Source organism: Tamandua tetradactyla, chromosome X, assembly GCF_023851605.1.
Source record: "Tamandua tetradactyla isolate mTamTet1 chromosome X, mTamTet1.pri, whole genome shotgun sequence".
NCBI lineage: Eukaryota > Metazoa > Chordata > Mammalia > Pilosa > Myrmecophagidae > Tamandua > Tamandua tetradactyla.
In genome coordinates this window covers 149,476,396-149,497,955 of record NC_135353.1, presented here as the reverse complement: position 1 = coordinate 149,497,955, position 21,560 = coordinate 149,476,396, and the positions used below count along the sequence as shown (strand labels likewise).

At 39.6% G+C, this 21,560-nt stretch overlaps 1 protein-coding gene across 2 annotated transcripts in view; it reads left to right on the top strand.

Moving 5' to 3' along the window:
- Nucleotides 1-9,762: 9,762 nt before the first annotated feature.
- The window catches only part of POLA1 (DNA polymerase alpha 1, catalytic subunit), a 381,691-nt gene continuing 369,893 nt past the window's right edge, over nucleotides 9,763-21,560 (top strand). For both annotated transcript variants that reach the window (XM_077145414.1, XM_077145413.1), the window contains exons 1-4: nucleotides 9,763-9,862; nucleotides 13,778-13,902; nucleotides 16,382-16,478; nucleotides 17,446-17,526. In XM_077145414.1, coding sequence (XP_077001529.1) covers nucleotides 9,820-9,862; nucleotides 13,778-13,902; nucleotides 16,382-16,478; nucleotides 17,446-17,526 — 346 coding nt within the window. In that variant the 5' untranslated portion in view covers nucleotides 9,763-9,819. The remainder of the gene's footprint in view (nucleotides 9,863-13,777; nucleotides 13,903-16,381; nucleotides 16,479-17,445; nucleotides 17,527-21,560) is intronic.

Sequence of the window (21,560 nt, the reverse complement as noted above, 5' to 3'; positions counted from 1 at the left end):
TAAATAATGCTGCTATAAACATTGGTGTGCAAATGTCCGTTTGTGTCTTTGCCCTTAAGTCCTTTGAGTAGATACCTAGCAATGGTATTGCTGGGTCGTATGGCAATTCTATATTCAGCTTTTTGAGGAACCGCCAAACTGCCTTCCACAGTGGTTGCACCCTTTGACATTCCCACCAACAGTGGATAAGTGTGCCTCTTTCTCCGCATCCTCTCCAGCACTTGTCATTTTCTGTTTTGTTGATAATGGCCATTCTGGTGGGTGTGAGATGATATCTCATTGTGGTTTTGATTTGCATTTCTCTAATGGCCAGGGACATTGAGCATCTCTTCATGTGCCTCTTGGCCATCCGTATTTCCTCTTCTGAGAGGTGTCTGTTCAAGTCTTTTTCCCATTTTGTAATTGGGTTGGCTGTCTTTTTGTTGTTGAGATGAACAATCTCTTTATAAATTCTGGATACTAGACCTTTATCTGACATATCATTTCCAAATATTGTCTCCCATTGTGAAGGCTGTCTTTCTACTTTCTTGATGAAGTTCTTTGATGCACAAAAGTGTTTAATTTTGAGGAGTTCCCATTTATTTATTTCCTTCTTCAGTGCTCTTGCTTTAGGTTTAAGGTCCATAAAACCGCCTCCAGTTGTAAGATCCATAAGATATCTCCCTACATTTTCCTCTAACTGTTTTATGGTCTTAGACCTAATGTTTAGATCTTTGATCCATTTTGAGTTAACTTTTGTATAGGGTGTGAGAGATGGGTCTTCTTTCATTCTTTTGCATATGGATATCCAGTTCTCTAGGCACCATTTATTGAAGAGACTGCTCTGTCCCAGGTGAGTTGGCTTGACTGCCTTATCAAAGATCAAATGTCCATAGATGAGAGGGTCTATATCTGAGCACTCTATTCGATTCCATTCGTCGATATATCTGTCTTTATGCCAATACCATGCTGTTTTGACCACTGTGGCTTCATAATATGCCTTAAAGTCCGGCATCGCTAGACCTCCAGCTTCGATTTTTTTCCTCAAGATGTTTTTAGCAATTCGGGGCACCCTGCCCTTCCAGATAAATTTGCTTATTGGTTTTTCTATTTCTGAAAAATAAGTTGTTGGGATTTTGATTGGTATTGCATTGAATCTGTAAATCAATTTAGGTAGGATTGACATCTTAACTATATTTAGTCTTCCAATCCATGAACACGGTATGCCCTTCCATCTATTTAGGTCTTCTGTGATTTCTTTTAGCAGTTTTTTGTAGTTTTCTTTATATAGGTTTTTTGTCTCTTTAGTTAAATTTATTCCTAGGTATTTTATTCTTTTAGTTGCAATTGTGAATGGGATTCGTTTCTTGATTTCCCCCTCAGCTTGTTCCTTACTAGTGTATAGAAATGCTACAGATTTTTGAATGTTGATCTTGTAACCTGCTACTTTGCTGTACTCATTTATTAGCTCTAGTAGTTTTGTTGTGGATTTTTCCGGGTTTTCGACGTATAGTATCATATCGTCTGCAAACAGTGATAGTTTTACTTCTTCCTTTCCAATTTTGATGCCTTGTATTTCTTTTTCTTGTCTAATTGCTCTGGCTAGAACCTCCAACACAATGTTGAATAATAGTGGTGATAGTGGACATCCTTGTCTTGTTCCTGATCTTAGGGGGAAAGTTTTCAATTTTTCCCCATTGAGGATGATATTAGCTGTGGGTTTTTCATATATTCCCTCTATCATTTTAAGGAAGTTCCCTTGTATTCCTATCTTTTGAAGTGTTTTCAACAGGAAAGGATGTTGAATCTTGTCGAATGCCTTCTCTGCATCAATTGAGATGATCATGTGATTTTTCTGCTTTGATTTGTTGATATGGTGTATTACATTAATTGATTTTCTTATGTTGAACCATCCTTGCATACCTGGGATGAATCCTACTTGGTCATGATGTATAATTCTTTTAATGTGTTGTTGGATACGATTTGCTAGAATTTTATTGAGGATTTTTGCATCTGTATTCATTAGAGAGATTGGTCTGTAGTTTTCTTTTTTTGTAATATCTTTGCCTGGTTTTGGTATGAGGGTGATGTTGGCTTCATAGAATGAATTAGGTAGTTTTCCCTCCACTTCGATTTTTTGGAAGAGTTTGAAGAGAATTGGTACTAATTCTTTCTGGAACGTTTGGTAGAATTCACATGTGAAGCCATCTGGTCCTGGACTTTTCTTTTTAGGAAGCTTTTGAATGACTAATTCAATTTCTTTACTTGTGATTGGTTTGTTGAGGTCATCTATGTCTTCTTGAGTCAAAGTTGGTTGTTCATGTCTTTCCAGGAACCCGTCCATTTCCTCTAAATTGTTGTATTTATTAGCGTAAAGTTGTTCATAGTATCCTGTTATTACCTCCTTTATTTCTGTGAGGTCAGTAGTTATGTCTCCTCTTCCATTTCTGATCTTATTTATTTGCATCCTCTCTCTTCTTCTTTTTGTCAATCTTGCTAAGGGCCCATCAATCTTATTGATTTTCTCATAGAACCAACTTCTGGCCTTATTGATTTTCTCTATTGTTTTCATGTTTTCAATTTCATTTATTTGTGCTCTAATCTTTGTTATTTCTTTCCTTTTGCTTGCTTTGGGGTTAGCTTGCTGTTCTTTCTCCAGTTCTTCCAAATGGATAGTTAATTCCTGAATTTTTGCCTTTTCTTCTTTTCTGATATAGGCATTTAGAGCAATAAATTTCCCTCTTAGCACTGCCTTTGCTGCGTCCCATAAGTTTTGATATGTTGTGTTTTCATTTTCATTCGCCTCGAGGTATTTGCTAATTTCTCTTGCAATTTCTTCTTTGACCCAGTCGTTGTTTAGGAGTGTGTTGTTGAGCCTCCACGTATTTGTGAATTTTCTGGCACTCTGCCTATTATTGATTTCCAACATCATTCCTTTATGGTCCGAGAAAGTGTTGTGTAAGATTTCAATCTTTTTAAATTTGTTAAGACTTGCTTTGTGACCCAGCATATGGTCTATCTTTGAGAATGATCCATGAGCACTTGAGAAAAAGGTGTATCCTGCTGTTGTGGGATGTAATGTCCTATAAATGTCTATTAAGTCTAGTTCATTTATAGTAATATTCAGATTCTCTATTTCTTTGTTGATCCTCTGTCTAGATGTTCTGTCCCTTGATGAGAGTGGTGAGTTGAAGTCTCCAACTATTATGGTATATGAGTCTATTTCCCTTTTCAGTGTTTGCAGTATATTCCTCACGTATTTTGGGGCATTCTGATTCGGTGCGTAAATATTTATGATTGTTATGTCTTCTTGTTTAATTGTTCCTTTTATTAGTATATAGTGTCCTTCTTTGTCTCTTTTAACTGTTTTACATTTGAAGTCTAATTTGTTGGATATTAGTATAGCCACTCCTGCTCTTTTCTGGTTGTTATTTGCATGAAATATCTTTTCCCAACCTTTCACTTTCAACCTATGTTTATCTTTGGGTCTAAGATGTGTTTCCTGTAGACAGCATATAGAAGGATCCTGTTTTTTAATCCATTCTGCCAATCTATGTCTTTTGATTGGGGAATTCAGTCCATTGACATTTAGTGTTATTACTGTTTGGATAATATTTTCCTCTAACATTTTGCCTTTTGTATTATATATATCATATCTGATTTTCCTTCTTTCTACACTCTTTTCCATATCTCTCTCTTCTGTCTTTTTGTATCTGACTCTAGTGCTCCCTTTAGTATTTCTTGCAGAGCTGGTCTCTTGGTCACAAATTCTTTCAGTGACTTTTTGTCTGAGAATGTTTTAATTTCTCCCTCATTTTTGAAGGATAATTTTGCTGGATATAGGAGTCTTGGTTGGCAGTTTTTCTCTTTTAGTATTTTAAATATATCATCCCACTGTCTTCTAGCTTCCATGGTTTCTGCTGAGAAATCTACACAAAGTCTTATTGGGTTTCCCTTGTATGTAATGGATTGTTTTTCTCTTGCTGCTTTCAAGATCTTCTCTTTCTCTTTGACCTCTGACATTCTAACTAGTAAGTGTCTTGGAGAACGCCTATTTGGGTCTAATCTCTTTGGGGTGCGCTGCACTTCTTGGATCTGTAATTTTAGGTCTTTCATAAGAGTTGGGAAATTTTCAGTGAAAATTTCTTCCATTAGTTTTTCTCCTCCTTTTCCCTTCTCTTCTCCTTCTGGGACACCCACAACACGTATATTTGTGCGGTTCATATTGTCCTTGAGTTCCCTGATACCCTGTTCAAATTTCTCCATTCTTTTCCCGATAGTTTCTGTTTCTTTTTGGGATTCAGATGTTCCATCCTCCAAATCACTAATTCTATCTTCTGTCTCTTTAAATCTATCATTGTAGCTATCCATTATTTTTTCTATGTTTGCTACTTTATCCTTCACTTCCATAAGTTCTGCGATTTGTTTTTTCAGTTTTTCTATTTCTTCTTTATGTTCAGCCCATGTCCTCTTCATGTCCTCCCTCAATTTATCGATTTCATTTTTGAAGAGGTTTTCCATTTCTGTTCGTATATTCAGGATTAGTTGTCTCAGCTCTTGTGTCTCATTTGAGCTATTGGTTTGTTCCTTTGACTGGGCCATATTCTCAATCTTTTGAGCGTGGACAGTTATCTTCTGCTGCTGGCGTCTGGGCATTTATTCAGATTTCTCTTGGTGTTGGACCCAGCAAGGTTGTAATACTTTTCTGTGAAATCTCTGGGTTCTGTTTTTCTTATCCTGCCCAGTAGGTGGCGCTCGTGGCACACGTTTGTCTGCGGGTCCCACCAGTAAAAGGTGCTGTGGGACCTTAAACTTTGGAAAACTCTCGCCGTCCTGGGGGTTCGCTAGCCGAAGCGGCTTGAGCCGGCCCTCGGTCCGAACGCAGGGCGGGTTGCTGGTCGCCGCAGCCAGGGAAAGAGCCCGTCCGAATTTCCTAGTCGGCCCTGGGCAACAAGTGTGGCGGGAGGGCGCCAGCGGCAGCGGCCCGCCCGAGAGAGTGCACGTTCCCCGGGAGTCACGGGTTTGGAAGGGGCCTCCCCCACCCGTCACCGTTCTCCGCGGGCTGGGGGTTTCCGATCCAATTCTCTCAGTTGGTCCGGGGGCTGCGCGTGGTGTGGGCGCCAGCCGTCTTTGTTTCAGGGGACCGCCTCTCCAATTCTCCCAGCCGGCCCGGGAAGGGGGAAGGGAGTAACTCCGGCCGCTTGCCACCCCGCCCGGTAAGGCCCGCGCGCCTCGGCGATCTCACCCGAGCTGCTTCTCTCAGCCAGCCAGCCGTTCCAGGATGGGGTACGCTGTCTTTTTTATCTCTGTTGTGGCTTTGGGCGCTTTCTGTATCGTTTCTACTCCCCTAGTAGGTGTCCTGGAGAAGAAACTAAGATCCGCGCGTCTTACTAAGCCGCCATCTTCCAGGAAGTGATCAACATATGAAACAAGAAAATGTTTAAAGATGTTTCCCTTTCTTCCTTCCTTCCTTCCTTCTATCCTTCCTTCCTTCTCTCTGTCTTTCCTTTAAAAAAAAAAAAAAAAAAAATATACTGCTTACAGTAGGATTACACCCACAGAAGTGGATTAGATTTAAAAACATGTTTTTTTCTGGGGTTCATATAACTTCAAACTACTACATTAGTTTTATTTTGCAGTAACTTGGTAAAACAACTTAGATCCAAGCACAGAAATGTCTTCAAAGTTTGTTGATCCATTAGGCCATTAATAAAACTTCTCAAAGATGCTAGAGTGACAAGACAAGTAACTTGGAAATTGTTTCACTTCCTCATAACAATTATTTTAATGGATTGCTGGGGGGTGGTTGCAGACATTTTTCTCACTAACAGAAAAACTTTCAGCCTGGTGTAGAACTGTCTTGGCAAGAAACTGAACATGATATGTTTAGTAATTACCTCTATATACTTCCCAGGCTTTTTGCTGTCTGCCAGCAGGCCTTTCATGATACAACATTTTTGTGCTTAACCCTAGAACCCAGTTCCTTGTATTTTTCTCTTTTTCCCTTACCCTTTCACCATTTTCTCACTTACCAAGGTAAAAGGGAATCTTAATTTTCAACTGTGACTCTGAAGAATTTATTATTATTATTATTATTTTATAATTAAAATTTTTTTAAAACATAACAACAAACAAACATGAAAATCTTACCATATGATCATTCCATTCTTGGTATATAATCAACAACTCACTGAAGAAGTTATTTTGCTGGAGAGACAACAAGTTCAAGGATTTTTAAGAACTTTTCCACCTCTAAATGTCCTTGACCATAGACAATGCAATTTGTGATTATAAGAGAAACACAGTTGAACCTCCTGTGAAAATACGAGGAAAATATGAGGAAAAGAGCAACATACAACATTTCCAAACTTTTGATTCAGGAAAATGAAATTAAATATCTTGAAACAAATCTAAGTAGTTAGGAAACTTCTTGCTTGACCTGGAATCAAAACCAAGATTTGGAAATGGCTTTGCTTCTCTTCACACTGGTCTCCAAAGAAGAACAAAATGTAGGGTGGCTCAGTGGAAGTGTTCTGCATAAATGGTAACTTGGCAGAAATGCCAAAGAAAGAAAAAATTCTGTACCACAGTAGTGTAACTGCTCTAGCTAGGATTAGGGAGAAGAGGGTCATGTGTGTTGGGGTGGCATCAAAATCTTAACTAGCCACAAACAATTGGAAATCGAAATTTAAAAAGCAAGACGAATTTATAATAGCATTAAAAACATGACATTCTTAGGGATAAAGTTAACAAAATATGTACAAGATAGATGTGTTAAAAAACTACAAAAGATCGGTGAAAAAAGTTAAAGAAAATAAATAAAAAGAAATAGAAAAAGTTCAGCAGTACCTCATCTAGACCACTTGGTCTCACCCTTGGTGTACATTGGAGTCCCATCCTCAGAAAGTCTGATTTAATAGGCCTGGGAAGCTACTAGGTAATGGAATCCCACCAGGTTCAAAGACATAGCATCAATCCACAGATGACTTTCAGAACTTGGAATCTAATAGAATTTGCCCTGCTGGGGTTCAGATTTGCTTGGGACCCATGAATCCTTTTTTACTTCCAATTTTTCCCTTCCATAATGGGAATATCTACCCTATGCCTGTCCCACTATTGTATTTTGGAAACTTGTTTTCTAGGTTTCACAAATCCACAGACTAAGAGGAATTTTGCCACGGGATGGACCACACCCATCTAGCTGATTTTGATGAGACTTTGGATTTAGAATTGTTACTGAAATGGCTTAAGACTTTTGGGATCTTGGGATGGGGTGAATGTGTTTGTATGTGGGAAGGACATGGTTTTTTAGGGTCCAGAGGGCAGAGTACAATGGATGGAATTGTGTCACTCCCAAAAGATATGTTTGCATCCTAACCCCTGGTTCTATGATTGTGAACTTATTTATAAGTAAGAGTTTTGAAGATATTATTAGTTAAGATGGGCCAATCAGGACTTTCTGATATGATTGGTGCCCTTATAAGGAGAGGAAGTCTGGACATAGAGAGGCAGAGGCAGAGAGAGAGATTGAATTATGCTACCAGCGAAGGAACTTCATGGATTCCTTATCACTGTCAGAACCCTACAGAAGAAGCGTGCCTCTGCCGACACCATGACTCAGACTACTGGCTTACAGAATTTACAGAAACAATACATTTCTGTTCTTTAAGCCAACTAGTCTATGGTACTTTGTTACAATAGCCCTACGAAACCAAGACAACCAGACTGGATATTTATAAGAACACCAAAAGGCCAATGGTAATAAAATTGCTCATTTTAATAGCTGTGAAGATAATCTAGACCAGAACCTAGGGGATTGTGGCAGGCTTAACCTTGGGGTGGTTAAAACTTGGAGGAGGCCTAGAATATGCCAGGTTGAGAGAGGTGTGAGGCTTTGCATGTGCTGGGGTGGAATGGGGGTGGGGGTGAAAGCGCAAAAGCCACTCTCTTCTGCCAGCACTGCTCCCCTGCTTCAAATTGAACTATCTAAGCATAATTTAGAAATCAGGATTTAAAGGATGATTTTGATTACTGAATCATTACATAGACAGTCCTTTTTGCTTTCTGGTATATTGGAGAAGATAGAGGGAAAATACTGAAATCTCTAAATTGTAACCCAGCTGCCTTGATCTCTGATAATGATCGTATGGCCTTTATCTTCTGCCCCTGTGATTGCAAAAACCTTGTGACTAACCTTCATTCATACGGAGTTATCCAGTTTTTAACTTTAGAAGTCTTGTCATTACTAAAGACAGCCCCTAATGTTTATTAATGAAGGGTCTTGAGGCCCAGACCTAACCCACTCCAAGTCCAAAGTAATCTTGAGAACCGAGACTGGATCTAAGCAAAATGGATCGGGTTGACATGTGCAGTAGCTTAGACTTTAACCTAAAAGTCACCTATACATCGTTCTGCCATTTTCTTACACATGTTCTGTGACTAAGCATGTAATCAATCTGTGCATGCTCAATAATTAGATTGCCTCTAATTATATCATCTGGGGCCACTGTGGTCATTATCCTAAACCTCACCCATCTTTTCTATAATAAAACTATCAGAATTGCTGCAGTTCAAGGAGACAGATTTTGAGTCACTACGCCATCTGCTCTCTTACTGTGCACCTAGTAATAAAATTCTTTCTCTCTGAAACCCCGGTGTCTCAGGAATTGGTTATTGAGCACATCGGGTAAATGAATTCACGGCCTTTAGTAACATAACTGAGTTCATTTTGGGGTGATTAAGATAATTTCTCTCGAAGAAGTAAAATACACACTCTGTGTATCATTTTTCCTTTAACTTTTTATTTACGAACAGAAAAGTTTTGCCACATTTGCTTTATCTCTCTTTGCTAGACAATTATGTCACGCCTAAGCATCTCCTTAGAATACGGACATTCTCCTGCACAACCAAAACTTATCACCCCAAAGAAATTCAACACCGCTCTAACAATAGCTTATATTAAATTCCCCAATGTTCTCAAATAATATTCTTTACAGCTTTGTTTTTAATATGCAAGCTCTGATCAAGGCTCAAGTTGTTCTGTCTCTCTGATCCCCTCACCACTTTTTTTGTCTTTCGTAACGTTAACATTTTAGAAGAGTTTAATACAGATATTTTATAAGTTGTCCTACACTTTAGATACGTCTGATTGTTTCCTCACGGTTAGATTCAGGTTTAACGTTTTTTGCAAGATTACAGAGGTGATGTTCTTTTTTTCAAGCGCATCGTATCAGAGGCATATGAGGTCAGATTGCCCCTTACTTATTAGTGACGCTGTTTTGGCCATTTGATTAGGGTCGTGTATATACCTTTAAGTGGTGGCTTATTAAAAAAAAATTCACATAACAACCTTTAACAATGTGAGAGGCAAAGTATCTAGCAAAACTCAGAGCGCACAGCAGGAGGCAGTCGCTTTCCCAGGCTTCTGGAAATACAGTCCGACCACGCCCACTATCCTGCCCGCCCGCGCCTCTTTTCCCAGAAAATCAACTCTCAGAACCAGGGAGCCTCTATTCCCACGCGCCCAAGTCTTTTCCTTCAGCATGCGTGCGCCTGCGCAGCGAGTCTCCAGAGGGCTCCTTTCCAGCGCCCGGCCGCTTCTTTCTCCTCCTCTCCAGCGGCCCCGGCTCAGCTCTAACCTTCCCTAAGGGGTCATCACAGGGCGCCAAACGCGAGCCCGCGGCAAGGCCAGGGGCGGGGCCCAGCGCGGCGGCACGTAAGTGGCCTTCCGGGCGGAAGTCCACAGCCTCGGGAGCCGCTGATTGGCTTTCGGGCTGGCGCCTGTTTCGGCCCCCGCGCCAGTTTCGGGCTGGTTGGCGCGGAATCGGGAGATTCGGAACCATGGCGCCGGTGCATGGCGACGACTGCGAGCCGGGGGCAAACGGTGAGGGACGGCCTCGCGCGCGGGATGTCTAGTTGGGAGTGTGGGGACTGCGGCAGGAGTGCAGGTGGTGCAGATTTTGGGGGTTCTCCCTAATTTTTTTCTCAGGGTGGCGTGGACCACCGTCGTCTTGGGCGGGAGACCTTACAGTATAGGACCGGGCTTTCTTCCAGGGCCATTTGCTTCTAGCAAACCCGTGCAACACCTTGCGTGTCTTTTCTGTTTGGGAGGCTGCTTCACCTCTGTCACTGAGGGTCACCGCACTTGCCCTTCTTTATTTTTATTTCTTTTGGTCACTTGCACCGCACGTGTTGGGCCTATCTTTGAGACTGGTGTGGGCACTATCTTGGCTGAAAGTGTTTCACTACTTCGGTGCCAAATATCCGTTTAAGAGCTAGGATTGAATAGATGTGCGCCCCCCTTTCTAAGAACTGCGAGGAAAATTGTTATGTGTTGTAACTTAACAGGAAAGAAAGCTCTAAGTGCTGTCACTAGATACGAATGCATTTTGTATTTTTAGGTAATGGGTTTCTACTTTATGCATTAACAGTTTTTTCTTTCAGCTTCAGTGCAAAGTTTTTCAAGTGCTGCATAGAAATAGTGTTCACAATCTAGTCATTTCGGGTGAAGTTTCTGAAAAAAAAAATGCACCAGTTGGGCAGCATTTTGGATGCCTTGTGTATCATTCAGTTACAAATGATTTTTTATTTCCAAAAATAGAATAAAAAAATGTAAATGGCTTTGTCTGATTTCTGATTTTTGAACAGTGTTCAACTAAAGTGTGACTTCTTCGCTGAGCTCCTAACTTAAAATCAAATGCTTCACTTTCTTACTCAAGCTTCATATCTCCTGCCACTCAGATATATCACCATTAATGAGAACTTGCTCCCTAATCAGCTTCCTTTTGCATTCACCTAGTTGTGAATCACACATTTCAATTTGTTCTAGCCTTCCGTTTTTTAAGACAATTTATTCTGGAGCGTTAACTGGCCTGGATTACAAATGGGATGTAAGGTGTGAGTGTGTCTTTGCAGCCCTCTATCAGTGATTTGCCACTAAGCCTTTCTTTCTAAAAACTGTACGTCATCCCTGAACATCAAGAAATCACTCTGGATGATACTGTGCAATCTTGAGACCCCTTTTAAGTCATGGTATTTGATTAAGTAGTTGCTGGGCACTTGTGACTGGAATCTTTCCTTTAGAGCAGACTGAACTGAAAGATTGTTGGCTGAAAGACTGTTGGAGGTGAGTCTATCTGCTTTTGGGGCAGATGGTGGTATTATAAATGGTAATTGTGAATCACATAAACTTTTGTTCTTGGGTTTTTTCATGCTTATTATTATTTTTGCTAACTACACGAAACATCGGAAACGTACCCCAAAAAGGAAAATCTAGGCCTTTTTTTTCTTAAGTGTTAGAATGGGGTACCTTGACAATGCTGTGAAAAGTTGAAAGGTCTATAGCTGGCTGCTATTATATATAAAAAGAGACCAGGGAGAGTTTAATGATCAAAAACGCAGATGTAATAGTTCATTTATTTGTTCATCCAGCAAATATTTATTATGTACCTACTAGGCATAGTCATTCTGCCAGGCTCTGTTAAACGGTGGGTAGACTCGACATGGTTTCTGTCCTTAGTGCAGTTGAGATGATAAACATTTAATTATTTGCAGTACTATGTTGAGACTTCCCTGAGAAAGTTGTTTTGCTTTATTTCTGTTTTCTAAAAGCTAGAGCATTGTACTGCCAGGAATGAGTGTGTACATATATATGTATATGTCACTGCCCTGCATCTCTATACACACACGGACTCCTCTTGTATTGCTAGGTACAAAGTAAGATAAGCATCTTCATTTAATCCTTACCAACTTTACAAAGCAGACATGATTATCCCCATTTCATAGATGACGGCGCTGAGGCTCTGCATTAGTCAGAATCCTTAGCGTAAGCTATAGGAACCAATTCTAACTGATTTAAATAGAAAAATAATTTATTAGAATGTTATTGGGGTTTTCACAGAAACTCCAGGAGGACAGGAGAGCCAGTGTGAGGGTTGCTTAGCCAGGAACAGTGCTTAAAATTGTGCTACTAAACTGGTTCAATGAGGAGGTAATTCTCAAATGGCCAGCTACTTGATGCTTTAGCTTGTACCTTGCAGCATTGGGCGTTGTTGCTCCAGACACTCAATCCTCCTCTAACTGTTGCTACTTTCATAATCTTCTTTAAGGCCCCCTTCCACCTCCTTGTGACATTAGCTTCTAATTTAAAGTCTGAGAAGGTGTTTCTAACTAGTAGAGCCTAGTTTATATGCTTCTGCCCTAGCTGCTAGGGAATCTGGGAAAGGGCATCTGGCCTTTTCAGCTTAAGTAGTGGGATGTGGGCTCTCTCTCCCAGCAAGACTTGTCAGGAGGGAATCTCACAACCAGTTTCAGAAGCTGGGCAGCTTAAAAACAAAACAAATCAAGGCTCAGAGAGGTTAACTGGTGGTCTGATGTAGCCCAGTAAATGGCAGAGCTGGGATGTGCTGCTTTTCTAAATCTGGTTCTTCCACTCACTCTACACTCTCACATTGAACTTACCTGAAGGTGTTAATACTGACTTTATCTCTTGGTTTCTGAATACATGCTGCATTTTTATACCTCTAATTTGGGTCATGCCTTTTCTTCTGTTTGTGCCACTTTTTACCCTGTTCTCTAATGGTGAGATCTACTCTTCTTTCTAGGCCTATATTTGAAATCTCTCTGTGAAACCTTTCCTGATTTCTCATGCAGAATTTAATGGCTCTTTTTTCTACATTTTCTCAGTACTATGTTCTTTTTTTCTTTGGTATGCTGCATGGTGGGGGGGGGGGTCACATTTCATTCTTTTTCCATGTTAGTATCCTGTTATTGCAGCACCATTTGTTGAATTTTTGTTTGTTTGTTTTTCCTTTCTTTGTTTGCTTCTTTTTGGGGGGAGGGGGAGAGTGCAGGGGCAGAGTGCAGGGGCGGGGAATTGAACCCCGTGGTCTCCCACATGGCAGGCCAGAATTCTACCACTGAACTACCCTTGCACCGCCCCCCTCCCAGTACTGTGTTCTTATATGGTGCTATGTTTATATTAGGGTGGTAGTCTCAGGTCCTTTTGTTCTACTTGGCTGTGAACCCCTTGAGGATAGGCAGCTCAGTTTTATTTGTAACTATCCCAAACTCTGTTAGAGTGGAACATTGTTGTTTGTAGAATAAGTCAATTTGAAAACCTACAGATTTTGTCAGGTATACTAAATGAGTCAATGGATTCTTGAAGAGTACACTGAGGCCAACTTTTCATTCAATGGTCATGTTCAGATATCTCTGAAACCTTTTCGTGTAGGTCTGCTCCTGATTTTGTGAAATTATTTGAGTGTCACACAAGATTTTGTCATCATCAAGTACCTGCGTTCCTTAATTTTTACGTAATACCTTTCTGAAAATGGATTTAAAAGTCAACTGTGAAAGTTAAACAATAGGCCTTAAAATCTAGAATCACCACAGAGCCTCATTGTCAAATTCCCCCAAACCTCAATCTATTCCTCCTTTGAAACTCCAGGTGCCTTATCTGTGCCTCTGTTAGGGCATGTGTTACTTCCAAATATTGTTGTAGAATCACTTGCTACTTACTGCCCACATTAGATTATAGGTTCTGTGAGTACAAGAACCATGTGTGTTTTTCATCTTTGTGGCTCTCATAGCACCTAGTACTTAACTGGATTTTAACTAGATTTTACCACAAATTTCTGAAGAGTCACAGGAGCTTTGTAGATTATTATACATTATAAAAGTATCCATTTGTATAAAATTAAGATTATTTATTACTACTGGCTAGAAATATTCCTTTGTTTTGAGGGAAGATGACTGACAGTTTTCTAACGTCTCATGTGAATTTGTTTTTTTTTTCCAGCTGTGTCAGATTCTGGGAGTTTTGTAGCTTCTAGATCCCGGCGAGAAAAGAAATCAAAGAAAGGACGCCAAGAAGCTCTAGAAAGACTAAAAAAAGCTAAAGCTGGTGAAAAATATAAATATGAAGTAAGCAAACATTTTTCTATTTTTTTTCCTCCTGTGCATCATCTAATGTATAGCCTGTAGCAGTCTTATGGCACCCTTGGTAACTTATTAATTAGAAATATGTACATATATCAAGCTTGCTAGAATAGTAATTTCTTAATTTTGGACAAGCATGTACTTGAGGTAGACTTACAAGTTCCTGTAAGACACTTAACAGATTATTTTACAATTCCCAAATGAAAGTAGCTATATATTTTTTTCCTTATTGAGCACATTGCATCTTTGGTAAATCCTGTGACTTTGTTGGGGAACTTAGAGGTGCTTTTACTTTACTTTTAGGATATTAAGCAGTCTAGCTAAGCACTGCTTCTCCTTAGAGAGAATTGTTCTTTGCTATCTCATTTGCAAGGGACGTGACAGTGGGAACTTGGACCTTACTTCTGTTGTTATCCTGCAAATAAGGTTGAATATGAGCCTGTTTTGGCCGTTTTTCTTTGCCTAATATGTATGGTCTACAGGTAGAACTCAGTGGCTACTATCTGCACATCATTGTCTAGTTTCACCTTCAACATGCCCCCAGGTATCTTAACTGCCTCTGGGCAAGGAAGCGATTGATAGTAGAAAATAATAACAACAGCAACAACAAATATGCTTTTTTTTTAGCTATCACACTGCTCTAAGGGGTTTTACAAATATGTTAATCTTTGCAACAACCATATGAAATTAGATGTTATGATTAACAACATTTTGTCATTGAGGTATCTGAGGCGCAGAAAATTTAGCAAGGTCCTAGAGTCACCCTTTTTTGAACCCAGGCAGTCTGGCTTCACAATTTGTTTTCTTAATCCTGGCCTATACTATAGTGGGTAATTAAGCAAGGAGAAGAGGACTTTTGTCAATTTTGGGACCATTTATTCATGTGAAGTGCTGCCAGCTAGATCATAAAAGGTTGCTTTAAAAGGATTACGGTAAAGCATATGGACTTTTTAATGTAGGTGCTTTTATAAAGAAGTTTTGTGGGGGGCATTTCAACTGTCAGCACTACTGGTTTAATTGTGTGGCTCTAAGAGTTCATGCTAAGCAATGGCGATGTTGTTTTTAGAGATAGAGTCAAAGTGATTTTTAAAACAGTTTTCTGATGTTTTTTTCTTCATAATGTGTAGGTGAATTGCTTAAATAAGAGACAAACTATACCCAACAGACTTTAATTAACAAAAATAATCTTGCTAGTCCCTCTGCCCCAAAAAGGAAAAGTGCACTAGTTTGTGTCTGGGTTGTCAAAAACTTAATTTGGTGGAGCAGATAGTCTCTATTACCAAATGGTAAAAAAAGCCCAAATCAATTTGCCAGTGATTCCTATAGAGTAGGTTAAAAAGAAGGTGGAAACTAAGCCTAATCCTGTAGTTACTACAAGCTTTGTAGGTGTGTGGAAATTTAGTCAATCGTGCCCAGCAGGCTCTCAAAGATCAGTGCCCAAGTTTTTCTTTTTTTCTTTTTCTTTTTTTTGCATGGGCAGGCACTGGGACCAAGTTTTTGATAGACCAATGAGCTTCCTAGGTTCTTAGCTCTTCAGGTGGGGTTAGTTGTCCTCCACTCCCCCCACCCCCCATTAAAAAATGCAGGATTTCTACACACCACAACTAACCAGAGATGGGAGAGTTTTTAATGAGTTATCTATTTGAGATTTTGCTAAGTAGCCCAACAAATTCTTATCTGTTATTAATGCTATCACCATTGGCAGCTGCAGCAGTTGTATGTCTGTTCTGTTTGTTGCTTTAACTGTGCTGAGGTGATCTGCTTTATTCATGCCAGCAGTTTCATGGTATTCTGACCCTCTGGCAGTCAGGCAGCCCGTGCAATTGGAAGACTTGCCACTCTGAACTTGTGCTTCAGATATCTCAGCATCCAAGTCAGTGTGCAGTCTCAAGACCTCAGAATGGTGGGGGTATCATGCAGAAGCCATTTCTAGTTTGCCTGAAGATTATATAGTGTGTTTGTTTTGCTCAGTTTTGGAGGGAGATGGATCAGGGAGGTTTTCCTTTTGAAATCTATTTGGTCGGTTGAACTGTTATTAAAATTATCATATATTCACAGAGCATGCACTAGGTAGTGGATAGGGAGGTGGCATGCCTTACAAGTTTGCTAGGAGAAACCAGCCGAGAAATTACAAGTGAATAGTCCCTAAAGTAGCTAATGAAGAATTGGCTATAATTCAGTTTGTTTTTTATGGAGTAGATGAGTAATTGATGGTGTGACAAGTATATTATGCTAATGGAATCATTTAATATCTTATGTTAACACCCACCTAAAAGGAATACTAAGTTAATTGATGTCTATTTAAGGAAAACCCTGTAGTGGTGTTGAATGTCAGAACTCATGATTTGGTTGAAGCTACTCCTTCAGGCTGACATTCCAGTTTCAATTTTGACAATTTTTTCATCAGAATTGTTTAACACTTTCACTCCATTTGAAGCTTTTTCTCAAACTTGTATGATGGCAGGTTGAGGACTTCACAAGTGTTTTTGAAGAAGTTGATGAAGAACAGTATTCAAAGCTGGTTCAGGCACGCCAGGATGATGACTGGATTGTGGATGACGGTATGTGGGAGGAAATTGCCTGCCAGGCACTGTTAGTTACTTTTTCTAGAGTCTCATGCTATGGAGGTGGCGCTTTGCATAGGTGGAAGTGAGGCCCTGTCAAGATCACACCTTTGGTTTGGATTTTCCTTAATGTATTTGAGGGTGAGAAATCAGAACAACAGAAAGTTTCTTTGGGGGCATTTTGGAGAATCTAGGCTCATACCTTAGTGTAAATCCTCCAGGAAATAGCTGTGTGGGAATTGGGAGGAGGCATGTGCCTGTGGTGTCAAACACAGTATTTGGAATTAAGAGACCCTGGTTCAAGTTTCATCGTTTGCACTTTCTAATTTATGACCTTAGACGAGTCATTTAATCTCTCTGAGCCTCAGGTTTTTCACCTGTAATTTGGGGAGAAGAAAAATACCTATCTCATAGAGTTGTGAGACTTGCATGAGGTTATAGGTGTGAAAAGTAATTTGAACAATGTAAAATACTCTGCAAGAGCTGGTCTGAATGTTCTTATACTCTTTTGGAAAGCTTTCTGGTTCCTGCTTGTTGGGTCTGACTACACTTGAGGATATATACATGGTGCCTGTGACTATATTTATGTTTCTCATTCTATAATTGAACACAGCTATGTTGTCATTTCTCCCGTATAGGATGGTGCCTTCTGTGCTTATGGTAATCTTGATTCTTTTACTTTTTATTCTTCTGGTATAGTAAAACTACTGTAAAGTATTTTACTGTGGCGAACTTTGATCCTGTGGGCCAAATCATTTCCCTAGCTCACCTAGTTGGGTATAGTGTATATCCTCTGCTTTGACTCAGTAAACCTGAGCTGTGTAGGTGTTGTTTGTCGTCTGATACCTGATTAAACAGTGTTCTGCTGTGTAACCGTTTTCTTCTTTTAATTTTTTGGTCATGGTTAAAATACCAGTGGCTGCTTTAAAAAACTTGATCCTAATGTTAAATTTTGTTCCTGCAGATGGTATTGGCTATGTGGAGGATGGCCGAGAGATTTTTGATGACGACCTTGAAGATGATGCCCTTGATTCCTGTGTGAAAGGTACCTACATTTTGTTTTCAAGAGAGTGCTGTTTTGAGATTTAAAGAATTGTTTAAAATTTGAGATAACTTGCTACTTAGATGATAGTTTCCGTTTGGGAGAGAAGGATCTACCACCATTGTTTTAGGTATAAAACATGTTCTTATATTGAGAGAAGTGAATTATGTAGAAGATTAAGCATAAAAGCATAAAAAAAAACCCACCAGGAAATGAGATTTCTTATCTCTATTATCCAGAGTTTGGTCTTTTATTTATTGTGAAATTTTCAATCTTATGGCCATTTTTAGACTTGCTGATTTTGAGGACTGCAGCAATAAGTGAGGCCTTAATATTCCTAAGCAATATTACTTGGGAATACTTAGAATTTAAGCTCTCTTAATAATTCTTAGCAATAAATACTTCGAATTTAAGCTCTCTGTTAGTTGTATAGTAGAAGATTCAGAACTGGAGTGATCAGATTGCTCAATTTAATTGAAGTTAGAAATGTCTGAATGGATGTAAGAGATCTTCGCTGTACAATCACTGGCTAAAGCAATGTTTGAGTAAACAAGCCTGATTTAGTTCTGGTAAAATGAAAGGGGAAAATTCTCTTCAGTATTTGTGTGTGTATGTGTGTATTTTAAATGCAATTTTATTGAGATCTGTTCACACCATATAATCCATCCAAAGTATGCAATTGATGGCTCACAGTATCATCACATAGTTGTGCAGTTATCACCATAATCAATTTTAGAACATATTCATTACTTAAAAAAAGAAATAAAAATGAAAAAGAAAACTAAAACATCCCATACCTCTTATACCCCCCCTCCATTATTGCCTCCTAGTATTGGTATGGTACATTTGTTAATATTGATAAAAGAATATTAAGATATTATTGTTAACTTTAGTACATAGTTTGGAATAGGTACCAAATACCACTCTATTATTAACTCCTTGTAATAGTGTTGTACATTTGTTCCAGATCATGAAAGAACTTTTTTTATTTGTATAATTAATCACAGACATCGTCTCCCACAAGATTCATTTGCTTATACAGTCCCATGTTTTAACCTCCAGCTTTCTTATTGGTGACATACATGACTCTAAATTTCCCCTTTCTACCATATTCACCCACAATATATCATTGTTAATTATACTCACAATAACATACTTTCATCACCTCTATCCATTTCCAGATGTTTAAGTTCAACCAAGTTAAAAATTCTGGGCATATTTCGCAACTGCTTCCCATTCTCTAGCCTCATTCTGTCTCCTGGTCACTTATGTTCTACCTTTTACGCCTATGAGTTTACACATTATAATTAGTTCATGTTACTGAGATCATACAATATTTGTCCTTTCTGTTTGATTTATTTCACTCAACATAACTCTCTCAAGGTTCAACCATGTTGTTGCATGCTTCAGAATTTCATTCCTTCTTATTGCTGAATAATATTCCATCATGTGCATATACCACATTTTGTTTATCCGTTCATCTCTTGATGGACACTTGGGTTGTTTCCATATTTTGGCAATTGTGAATAATGCCTCTGAATATCAGTGTGCAAATGTCTGTTTGTGTCCATGTTTTCAGATCTTCTCGGTATATCCCAAGAAGCTGGATTGCTAGGTTATAAGGCAATTCTCTATACTTAGCTTTCTGAGGAACAGCCAGATTGTCCTCCATAGTGGCTGTACCATTTTACATTCCCACCAGCAGTGAATAAGTGTTCCTGTATCTCCACATCCTCCCCGACACTTGGTTTCTTGTTTGTTTAATGAGGGCTAGACTAAGAGGTGTGAAATGATACCTCTTTGTGGTTTTGATTTGCATTTCCCTGGTAGCTGGTGAAGCTGAGCATCTTTTCATGTGCTTTTTAGCCATTTGTATTTCCCCTTTGGAAAAATGTCTGTTCATGTCTTTTGCCCATTTTAACAATGGATTGTTTGTCTTTTTATTGTTGTAGAATTTCTTTATGTATTCTAGATATCCCTTAACCTAAATCTGGTTTCCAAATCTTTTCTCCCATTGAGTCGGCTGCCTTTTCACCCTTTTGACAAAGTCCTTTAACGCTCAGAAGTTTTCAATTCTGAGGGGGTACCATTTATATATTTTTCATTCTGTTGCTTGGGCTTTGGGTATAAGGTCTAAGAAACTACTGCCTTTCACTAGATCTTGAAGATATTTTCCTTTTTTTCTTCTAGGAGTTCTGGCTCTTCTATTTAGGTCTTTGATCCATTTTGAGTTAATTTTTGTATAAGGTATGGGGTAAGAGTCCTCTTTCATTCTTTTGGCTCTGAATATCCAGTTCTCCCAACACCATTTATTTTATTGAAGAGACTTTTCTGTCCTAGTTGAATGGGTTTGGGAGCCTTGTCAAAAATCATTTGACCAGAGGCCAAGATGGTAGCTTAGCTAGGTGTGGGATTTAGTTTGTCCTCCAGAGCAGCTAATAAATAGCCAGGAACAGTACAGAATAACTGCTAGGACCATGTCAAGTGACTGGAAACACAGCGTACCCCAGTCTGGACCAGCTGCGAGCCCACCCAGAACCATGAGTTCCCCAACCCGCAGCGGCCAATGCCCTTTCCCCACAGGCTCCTTCCCAAAGGGGAAAGGAAAGGAACTTTACCAGAAGCAGGGGCTGACTGCAACCAAACTCCAGTTGCAAAATTAATTAGTAAATTCTGACTACTAAAAATAGGCCCCCAGCTCAGCTGAACCTCGAGTAAAAGCAGAGGTCGCTGGCTTTTTCCCTGGTGCAGAGAAGGCAGAGCTGACGGGAAAACAAACAAATAAACAAAAAAAAACACATGTGCAGGTTTTTTTGGATTTGAAAAGGTCTAGGCCCTGAAGGAAAGGAGGGGGCACATAGGACCTGGAGATACATAGAGCAATGTACCAACTAAAACTCTTGATTGGCAAACCCGAGGAATGGGGCGCCAGCTCTGAAAAGGATTTTTCTCTTTCGTTTTGGTGGCTGTGTTTCTACAGCTTGACTACTCTATGGATATAGCTGCAGGCTTCTCAGGCTCCACTGCCCCAGGCATAGGCAGAATTAAGCTTGTTTGAGTGTTTGTCTGGAGCCTATGCCTTCCCCAGGAGAGAGGTGGGGCCCAGCTCAGGTGGAATCCCTTCCTCAAGGAGTTCAGACCCCAGGGTCTGGAAAAGTGAAGTGATTAAAACCAGACTATAATCTCTCCTCTGTCTCCACCATGCCCCCAGCAGGGAGAGTCTGCTGAAGTTAAAGATAGTGCATCACCTTATGCTGGTGGGACCTGCAGGCAGACAAGTGCCACATACTGGGCAGGATAGGAAAAACGGATAGCCCAGGGGCTTCACAGGAAAGCCTTTCAATCTGCTGCGTCTCACCCTCAGGGAAAACTGACGCGGGTGACTTTTTCTTCCTGATAGGAGTCCAGTTTAGTCTGGGAAAATCTGGCTGGGGTCTATAATACCTAAGTAGACCCTCCTAAGGCAGGGAGGGGAAGGCACCATACAGGCAGGGCAAGGAAAAAGAAACCAAGAACTAAAAAATTCTGATCTGTTAATCAGAACCTAAGCTAGAGGTCCAGAATAAGCTGAACTGAATGCCAAAGAACAGATAGACAATAAAGTCATCCAGCAAGAAAATCCTAGGTAAAAGAAGTGAAAACCATCTCCAGAATAAACTGATTAAGGTAATTAAGTAGCTAGACGCCAGCAAAAAATAATGACTCATACTAGGAAGATTGAAGAAATGGCCCAAAGGAACAAACCAATAATTCAAATGAGATAGAGGAGTTGAAACAATTAATTCAGAATGTTCGAACAGATATGGAAAACCTCATCAAAAATCAAATCAGTGAATTGAGGGAGGATATAAAGAAGGCAAGGAATGAACCAAAAGAAGAAATCAAAAGTCTGAAAAAGCAAATCACAGAACTTATGGGAATGAAAGGCACAGCAGAAGAGATGAGAAAAAATGGAAACCTACAATGTCAGAGTTCAAGAGGCAGAAGATAGGATTAGTGAACTGGAGGATGGGGCATCTGAAATCCGACAAGCAAAA